Raw genomic sequence first — 10,498 nt, 5'->3', positions numbered from 1 at the left:
ACTGAATTTTACCTCCTCCAGAAGCCATAATTTGTGAATAACTTCTTGACCAGAATGTGACGTCATGCCCATTTTCCTACCACCACGCTAGGCTTTTGCCTGACTTGAGCTCAAACAGGTCTTGGGTATGCTGTCATGGTCTCTATGAGTTCACATGTGCATCTATCCTGGTATATCTATAAAATCGTTTTCTTAAAACCAGCCAACACTTTTGACTGTTAAGTCTTTCTGCCCTCTAATTGGCATGGATCCATAAACCTTCAGGGAAAGAGTTTGATAAAGACGACATCTCACACAGGGCTTAGCGTTCCAATATCTTTCACTCTCTATACATTTTCCAGTTGTGGGTCTGTCCCTCAACTGTCATCTATTACAAGGAAAATCTTCTTTGCTGAGTGTTGAGTGGCACACTGAAGAATGGGCACAGCTGTATGTCTGTCATAAAAAGTAGTTTTATTGTAATGTTAATTTAGCAAAGTGACAGTTATGCTTTTTCTTCTGGGCCCATGCCTATCTAGCCTCAGATTCTTGGCTTCATTAACAACATCAGGTATGGGCTCCATCTCATGGAATGTGCCTTGCATCTAATTAAAAGGTGATTGATTAATCATCTAACATGTCAACATTGCACCTGTAGGCACATGTTTCAGGCAGATGATTATAGTTCCTTTCAGGGCATTCATGGTGACTGAATCCATGACTTAATCTGACTGCATATCAGGCATTCCTGTTCTCTAACTTTCCATTGTATACATTTGGTAGATCGTGAGTACTGGTAAGGCTTCTTTTCATGGCTGTCTTGATGGTATTATTGATTTTGGAAGACATGACCTAATATCATGTGTGCCAGTATCTTCATGTTTGAATTGGGTACTATATAAGAGTAGAGAATGTGAGTTGAGGGTTAAGCCTCCATGTATTTATATTCTCCTTCTGGCTGAGGATGTGACCAGCTCTCTCAAGTTCCTGACTTCTCTGGAGTGCTGGAGACCAAGCTAAAACTGTAAGCTAAAGTAAACTGTTTCCCCAAGTTGGTTTTTGTTAGAATCTTGGATCATACAAACAGAAATGATACTTGGACAACAGTCATCAAAGTTGGACTGTGTGCTCACTCTGCATCTTTGACAAAACTTTCCATTTAACCCTGTGGACAAGTTCACTAGACATGATTTTATTTTCATAGCAACATTTTAAATATCCCATTATTTTGTAATTTTCTGACCAAGTATTTTATCCCATTTTAGCTGGTTTTGGAATGTTCTATGTTTATTTTTAGACACTCTTTCTGTGGAGATATTGATAAGATATTTGTTCTGATAAAATTATTTCTCATCTTGATATTTTTCACTTTTAAATGATGTCTATGTAATGAATTTATTTATTGTAATTTTGCTTCTACATTCAATTAATTACTCACTCATTCATTCATTTAAAGGAGAGAGAGAGAGAGAGAGAGAGAGAGAGAGAGAGAGAGAGAGAGAGAGAGAGAGAAAGAAAGAAAGAAAGAAAGAAAGAAAGAAAGAAAGAAAGAAAGAAAACATGCACATACCTGCTAGTCAAGATTAGACAAGATTAGAAGAGACTCCTGGCAACAAACATTGAATGATCTCAAAAAACATTGAATGGCCCCAAAAGTGGTTTCTTAATATCATGATATCCAATATATTATGTTTACTTTATGCAGTCATTTTGGTTCATATTTATAAACTTTTATCTCATGTGATATTTTTATTTCTTGTTTAGTGTCTTCAAACTTGTTTCAATTTGCAGTACATTTAAAGATTAACCTAAAAAGTTGCACATTTGATTCTCAAACTATTCAATTCTCACCAAGTCAATTAGAAGCTATAGAAATTATAAATCAATCAAAATTTTAATGATGTCACCCTGCCAGATCTTTCCTCCTTTGTGGGCAGATGATCCCATGATACATTATGCATTGTGTCTAAGGCAGGTAAAGTTTTTTTAAAGAAGAAATGTGTCCTATAGCTTAATTCAATTTTAAATCAATGTAATCTGACACTTGGTTGAATAAATATAATATAATGCAATTATCCTAGGAGTGGCAAATGCTATCTTCCAATAATGATATTGATTCTCTTTTAATATTTTTGCCTCAGACAGTAATATCATTAACCACTTAAGAATAACATGGCTTCATGTCAAATTCTGACTTCTTCAAACTTTCCCTTAGTGACCTTGAACAGGGAAGTCCTCCTTTACTGGAAGAAATACATTGATCAGAAAATGATTCTGAGTCTTCAAATTTATTTTTATTTATTTTATTTTATTTTAATTTATTTATTATGCTTTGTTTTACTTCAAATTTATTTTTAAAAGTGAACTTTGGAGTTGGCACTCACCATAGTTTTCTCAAGTAACGAATTCCATGATTTCACCATAGAATATTGTAATAAATAAATGTGTGCAGTTAGCTACAAGTAAATTCTATTACATACCATCATAAATATCTCACATATCATTTGACTGCACAATAAGAGTGGATCATATCATGAACATAATAATGATCAAGAGGAATCAGAGTGGTTGGTTATCACTGAGACAGGTTTCTGATCTGGGTTTAACACTCATGAGCACTGTTTAGCTTCACCAAAGTATTTGCCCTTTTGAAGAGCCTGTCATATCCAAAGCAAAACAAACACCGAGTCAGGAACTCTGCTATAGAACTCAAATTCCTATCTTACTATCACTGAATATCAGATAAAAGAAATTCAACTTTATTTTTGTAACAAAACACATATATAATTTTTCTTGGGAAAAAAGGGTGATGTTTTATTTTTGGTTTACATTAGCAAATGTATAACTGGAGGTAAGAGAATCCCAGAAATACCAATTGCTACTGGCTGGTAGGTAACTAACATTACAGGAAATTTGGCCAATTAAATAAATCTGCAGGTCACAATTTCTTTATTCATTTACCAATAAAAGCAACACATATACATTGTGGACTACTTGATATCCACTGACGCTAACTTTTAATTTTCTACAATGAAAAACACTTTTTGGATGCTGATAATTTGTAAGACTACCACTAACTCACACATCTTATTAGGAATAAAACATGACATGGATTTATCAAACATTGATGGACTCATATAACTTCCTTTTAAACTTTTATTTGTCTAGATTAGTATGGCTCTCATACCTCATCAGAGAATTTTCTTTATTTAGTGGGTTGTGGTCAATGCATAAATTGACAACCAGTCAAAGTGCAGAATAAGTGGTAGTGGAGTGGCTCAGTCAGAAACAGAGCGTTTGTATCCCAATCCTCACCCCAAGTTTTAGGGGTCTCTGGCAAAGAGTGAATGGAAAAAAATTAGAAGCCAAAGTACAGAACGATTTGAAGAGAAACAGTGGTTTTGGTCATAACTAGACCCTCTTTTTTTTTCTTATAAAGGAAAACATTTAATTGACTGGCTTATAGTTTCAGAGTTTTAGTTAACTAGTCCCTCTTATTCAAGAACTACCAACAGCTACTGCTGCCTACACAACGAGATCAATCCAGTCACCATTCTACGGAGTGTGAGATCATGAAGTCCCACTTCTAACTGAGAAACTATGGATAATGATGGCTTCTAAGAAAGAAGGAATCATTGTTCTTTAAGGGTTTGGTTCTTGGTAAGTTAACCTTGCTGTACTGGTTCATACCCAAAGCAGGTGGACAACAAAATCTTAGTCTATGAGGTATTTTTTTAATAATTGGAGATTATGGAGGTGGATGGCTCTGGAAGAATTTAACATGACTAGTTGGAATGAATATGATCAGAATACATTGTAAGAATCTATCAAAAATTAATGCAGATACCAAATACATTGTTAAAAAAAACATTCTTTTTAATTCAGTGCCATAGCTTAGTAGGAGACTTGTGTGTAGGCATAATTATCACATTATAGGGCGTATAGTGTATATAATATATAGTGCAGCACTTTCTTCACAGGCAACTAAGTATAACTACAAAATGCTACTATGATATTTGTACTTCATCTTATGAATTATTTTGTCTGTGTGCATGTGTGTGTGTGCATGTAGTGTGTGTTGGAGGATTTGCTCACTTGCACATTTGCAGACATCAGAGGAAGACAGAAATAGTCATATCTTATCACTGTCTTGTTCTCTTGAAACAGGGTTTCTCATAGAACGAGAAACTTATTCTACCTTATTATTGGTTTTGTTTTGTTTGGCCAGGCAAGCTCTAGACCAGTGGTTCTCAACCTTGCTGATGTTTTGGTCCTTTAATCCATTTCCTTGTGTTCAAGTGACCCCAACCATAATTTTTTTCATTGCTACCACATAACTGTAATATTGCAGCTATTATGAATCATACTGCAAATTATACGTGTTTCCTGTTAGTCATTTGACTCTCCAAAGGATTTGAGGCCCACGGGATGAGAACCACTGCTCTACAGCCTCTCTTCACGCCCCCCCCATTCCATCACTGTGACTACAGGCATGTGCCCTGTACCTAGATTTCATGTAGGCCATAGTGATTTAAACTCAGTTTTCAAGAGTTATACAATTAACTCCTTCATTCAGCTAAACTACAGAGACAGTACTTCAGCCACTCATTTCATATTTTATAAGTTCTTTCCTATTAAATCTAAGCTGATGTTAGAGTGAACACTGAACAAAGTTTGTCAAGTATATTACCAAGCATGGTACAAAAACGCATTAATATAACACACACACACACACACACACACACACACACACACACACACACACAATGGTAAGTTAGGATAATTTATTGCAAAGCATCAAAATGTGTCAACTTTTAAGAAATAATAGCAGAGAAATCATGGAACACAATATGGAGGATTATAAGATGATATGCGTTCTTAAAGTCTTAAAGTTTTCTGCTTGACCTGTTTCTCAATGTGTTTGTTTGATTTAGTCCTTGCTTGAGGCTGGAGTAATGTTCTTACAGTTAAGATTTTGGCTCCTCAGGAAAACATTTCAGTGGAAGCGGGAGAATCCAAATCCTCCATAGTAAATTGGACGGCGGCAGCCATAGCCACAGCCTCCACATCCAGAGCCATAGCTGTAGCCTCCAAAGCCACATCCACAGCCATAGCTGTAGCCCAGGTTCCCAAAGCCTCGGCAGCCATAGCCCAGGCCTCCATAGTAGCTGCGGTAGTAGCTCATGGTGTCAAGCGTGGTAGTTTGGGTTTCTTGTTCAGGCACAGAACTTGAGTGTGAGTTTTATACTGTGTAGGACAGGTTTTTATACTCTGGCAGGGGCAGGTGACAAGTCATGCACATACCTCCCTTTGTGTCACTAGAGATGTTACTTGTAATGTGGCAACACATTCCTCTGCTATCTCCCGACACGCAGAGGCCCCCATTCTCATTAAAATACTTGAAATTGCTTAATGCTCTATTTAGAATGTCCTTGAAGTTATTGTTTAGTTTTATGAGAAGAAACGATTGACTAGCCAAAATACACACACCAAACTCTGAATTAAATGGCTTATTACCAAGAGGGTTACATAAGCTACATGTGTTGGGAATACTTTGATGCATAATTAGGTATTTCTGCTCCGTTAGCTCCCAAATTGATAACTTCATCTCCAACTACACCCATGTCTATCTGTTCAGCACACAGTTGTCAAATTCATACTTACCACAAAGCAGACCCTCTTATCAAAAAGAACAGTTTTGAAAATGCCTCAATTTGTGCTCTATGAAATTTGTGCTCTGTGCTCCAATTCACAGAGACTCCATCTTTTTATTTGTACTTTAGACCTAGAAGCGCCCAAAGAAAACTATATCGAATTTCACATTATAAGTCCATAACCTCTGTAATAGCTTTATTTCCCAACAGCTTCATATCTTTTGGCTGTAAAACATAAAACAAGCAGTTGTAGAAATCAAGGGTGTGAACGTTTTCCTCTAAGCAATCTTTATCAGAGTCAGTGTGGGTTTTGTTTTAATTGCCAGAACGCCTATCTGAAACTATTCACCGCAGTCCTACCCAGTGTGCAAGTACACCTGCCTTGCATGCTTCACCCTTCAGCTGATTTCTTCCTGGAGTTCTTCATCTGTGCACATGGGATTTCCCTTTCACTACTCCTTCAGCGTCCTTTCTTCTTCCGTACCTCGCAAAGCACAGCAAAGCACAGCAAAGCACAGCAAAGCACAGCAAAGCACAGCAAAGCACAGCGGGGGAATGCAGATGGAAGACTGTACGGTGTCTCTGGCTGCCTTTCACTTGCACCAGTCAGCGCTTTTGTTTTCCCGCCTCCTTTTCTGTTTGCCCTGAGCTGTTGCCCACATCTCTGTAGTTCATTGTCTGCCCGCTCATGCACAGGTAACTTTGACCTCCTCACTAACTTCAGTGTTACTAAGTTTAGCAACACACCATCTGTGAAGTTACATACCAGATACTAGGCTTTCCATAGAAGTTTTTAAATTTAGATTCCTTCAAGGGTTATAAAATGAAGACAAAATGGTGACATTCAAAAGGATTGTAAGCATATGTGCAGAACTGTGCTATGTCTCCATTAGACGCTCAGCTCACAGCATCGTTAGGCAATGAAGTCTGAGAATGCCCATCTCTGTTATTAATCTCAAGTAGCTCCTCTATTTTTATTTGGTTTTGAGAAGCACGTTCTGTTTTGTATGACGTTCTGCATGTTCCTTTGTTGTTGTTTTATTTTGTTTTGTTCTTTTTTTTTTTTATTAAGCTGTGTTTGAGCAAAAATAAATTTCCTGTAATGAACATAAAGAAGTAACTAAGGGCATAAACTTGGAATTTAAGACTCCATCAAACTTTATCAATTGGCTAGTTATTTGCATATTTTTAATCATTGAAAAATATTATTAATGACCTCACCACAGGCTGAGTGAATTCAACAGGAAATACATAAGGCTTGGGCTTTCAAAATTCTCTTTGAATTTTTATAATCTTACATGGATGCGTGGTGTGTGTGTGTGTGTGTGTGTGTGTGTGTGTGTGCAAGAGACAGACAGACAGACAGACAGACAGACAGACAGACAGAGACAGAGGCACAGAGAAAGAGATAGATTCCATAGGTACTGAGGGCAGAAATTGCCACTAAGTTCTTTTAAATCACTTTCCAACTTATTTTTTGAGAGACGGTCTCTTACAGAACGCAGCGATTGGCAAGAATGTGTGGCAGGTGAGTGCCAAGAAGGCTCCTGTATTTCCCCGCCTCTAGCTCTGAGGTTACAGATGCGTATCACCAAGCCCTGCTTCCAATGTGAGTGCAGAAGATCCAGTTTCAGGTCCTCATGCTTGCATAGTAGGCAGTTTCCAACTGGCCATCTCCCCAGGCCACCAAAAGCTCTATTAATGCTAAATAAGAAAAAAAAATCAAATTTTCTTTAATGATTTGCTTGCTGAAATATACTCATGTTGCATGTGATAACTTAGAAATTTACCAAAAATGATTGATTAAAACTGAAGCAAGACAGAGAAATCTCAAAACAATAAATCACTTAAAATTTAATTTGAATTAAAAAGAAAACTTCTAGAAAGAAAACCACAGGTTAGCATTATTTCCGTGATAAACTTTATCAACTCTGTAATTTAGAGAAAGAATATTGATTATCCACAAAATGTTTCAATAAAAACCCAATTTATAAATTCACTATACAATATCCAAGTAATATTGAAGTCCAAAATACAAATTATCAATAAATATGGTAACAGAAAATATAACTAGAAATAAATATAGCAAAGGATGTGTGAGAAGTGTAGCCTAATAATTGTGCACTTTTTTTCCAAGAAGAGTTTTAAGAAGACCATTAAAAAAAGGACATATCATTCCATAAAATATTTTTAAAAATTGCCAAAATATCTGAATAAATAAGTAGATGGTATTATACATATCATACATTAAGATAGTTAGGGCAGTGGTGGCACATGCCTTTAATGCCAGAACTAGAACTAGGGAAACAGAGGCAGGCAGATCTCTGAGTTCGAGGTCAGCCTGATCTACAAGAGTTAGTTCCAGGATAGACTCCTAAGCTGCATAGAGAAAGCCTGTCTCAAATCAATGAACCACCAAAAATACAAACAAAAAAAGATAGCTAGCTAAAAAGAAAGTACTAAGGACTTTCTGATAAGATTACTAGACTTTAGTTCAGTGTTACAGTATGAAGCCTCATATTGCTGCTTGGCATACATTTCCTTATAGTCACTATGATGATAAAGGTATTAACTAGAGGTCACGTGGTCAAATAAATTAATTTTAAGACTATTAATAACTAGAAATCAGAGGTTATAGTATTCAAAATCATTGCTTTAAGGTAGAGCTCACTGCAACATAATTTTTATTAAGACTTTAGCAAGTCGTATGACACATTAAATGCCTTGTGACTACCTTCAGTGATGATTGATAGGTTTCTGGGGACTGAAAGTGAGTAAATGAGGCTCTAGAAAAGACCAGTTATAGCTCTCTGTCTCCTGAACTTCAGCTAGGATATTTATTTTCCATTGACTTAATAAGAATAAATTGGATCCTCGGAAGAAAAACAATTGCCTTTATCACAAATGCTATAAGAAGGATAAACAATAAGATATGCGACTAAAGTTAGGACCACATTGCAATGCCGCATTAAACACATTTAATGGAAAATGATTATAGAGATATTTCCCAATGTAAAATATACTGCAGAAACTTCAGATGAAAAATTGATATCTTGAGAGTGAAAGGAGAAATAACTGTTGTGTTAAAATATCCAATATTTATGGAATAACTCTAAATTACTATTGAACAGCTGTATGTACACCGACAGCTCTTAAATCTTACGCCAACAAGCTTGTAAGTGCATAATTCATCTTCTCTGCCTGCTATAAGCAGGAGATGGATTGGATACAATAGAACCTCAGAGACCCTGGATTTTTCTAATGGATGATTCTCTCAACAATCTTAGATCCTAACTCAGGAGCAGAGACCAAAGGTCCAGTACTTTCTAGTAAAAAATATTAAGTGAAATAACAGTTTCTAAAAGCACCAACCCAGTGCCATATCTGGTCTGAAGAAACTGGCCCACTACTGATATACTCATGCCATGAGCCACTAATTCCCAAAGTCATATCCCAGGTAGCAAAAGTTGATGCCAGAATAGCGGAGGGTGTGGAAATGAGGTTTGAAACTGAAACTATTTTAGCATCTTCAGTGATAATGTGGCCAGTCTTGTATGTGTGTGTACATATTCTTTAAAATATCAGTAATTTATTTTAACAATATATGAGGATTTGTCCTCATGACTGTTAAAAAGTCAATAAACATCTACCACCGGCTTTCTTTGGTTGTCCTTTTATTTACAACATGTTGATTTTGAGTACAAATTTGGTATCATTATGTCATTTAGAGCTTCCATATACTACAATTCTCAATAATATTTCATGTATTTTTTTCTTATGGGATATCTTCTACATATTTCTAAATCAGTGGTTCTTAACCATCCTAATGCTGTGACCCTTTAACACAGTTCCTCATATGGTGGTGACCCCAACCATAAAATTACTTCATTGATACTTAATAACTGTAATTTTGCTACTATTGTGAGCTGTAATGTAAATACCCAATATGCGGGATATCACATGTGTGACCCTCACAGAGAGTGAATGGACAGACAGTCATGGAGCCTGCAAGTTGAGAACTGTTGTTCTAAGTGCTGATGACAGAACTATCCACCCATAAATTACTAGGAGCTTATACACTGGATTTTAAAAAGAGGGTTTTTTTTTTATTAAAAATTTCCGCCTCCTCCCCACCTCCCATTTCCCTCCATCTCCCCCCACTCCCCTCCCCCTTCCTCACCAGCCCGAAGAGCAGTAAGGGTTCCCTGCCCTGCGGGAAGTCCACGGTCCTCCCCACTCCATCTAGGTCTAGGAAGGTGTGCATCCACACAGATTAGGCCCCTCCAAAGCCAATACATGCAGTAGGATCAAAACCCAGTGCCATTGTCCTTGACTTCTCAGCAGCCCTCATTTTCTGCCATGTTCTGGGAGTCTGGTTTTATCCCATACTTTTTCAGTCCCAGTCCAACTGGCCAGAGGTTGTGGAGTAAGGGGTACACTCATCCATTGCTGGTGGGAGTGACAGAGCCCCACATTGGAGCACCGGACTGAGCTCCCAAGGTCCTGATGAGGAGCAGAAGGAGGGAGAACATGAGAAAGAAAGTCAGGACCGTGAGGGAACCTCCAGCTGGCAACAGATGGGGAAGGTGACTGAGCCCCACATTGGAGCACTGGACTGAGCTCCCAAGGTCCTGATGAGGAGCAGAAGGAGCGAGAACATGAGGGAGAAAGTCAGGAACGTGAGGGGTGCGTTCACTCATGGAGACGGTGGGACAGAACTAAAGGGAGATCACCAACTCCAGTTGGAATGGGACTGATGGATCATGCGACCAAACCCGTCTCTCTGAATGTGGCCAACAGCGGGGGCTGACTGAGAAGCAAAGGACAATGGCTCTGGGCTCTGATTGTTCTTCATGGACGGGCTC

At 37.6% G+C, this 10,498-nt stretch overlaps 1 protein-coding gene across 1 annotated transcript; it reads right to left on the bottom strand.

The window, feature by feature from the left end:
• Positions 1-4,975: 4,975 nt before the first annotated feature.
• LOC119824468 (keratin-associated protein 19-5-like) lies at positions 4,976-5,164 on the bottom strand. The gene has a single exon (XM_038344603.1). It carries the CDS (start codon positions 5,162-5,164, stop codon positions 4,976-4,978), a length of 189 nt encoding a protein of 62 aa, XP_038200531.1.
• Between the last annotated feature and the right edge of the window lie 5,334 nt (positions 5,165-10,498).

Source organism: Arvicola amphibius, chromosome 10 (genome assembly GCF_903992535.2).
Source record: "Arvicola amphibius chromosome 10, mArvAmp1.2, whole genome shotgun sequence".
NCBI lineage: Eukaryota > Metazoa > Chordata > Mammalia > Rodentia > Cricetidae > Arvicola > Arvicola amphibius.
Note: the sequence above shows the minus strand (reverse complement) of the source record. Positions and strands in the feature narration are given on the sequence as shown.

Coding starts and splice junctions, on each gene's coding strand:
- LOC119824468 (XM_038344603.1), bottom strand. CDS start 5,164: ATGAGCTACTACCGCAGCTACTATGGAGGCCTGGGCTATGGCTGCCGA.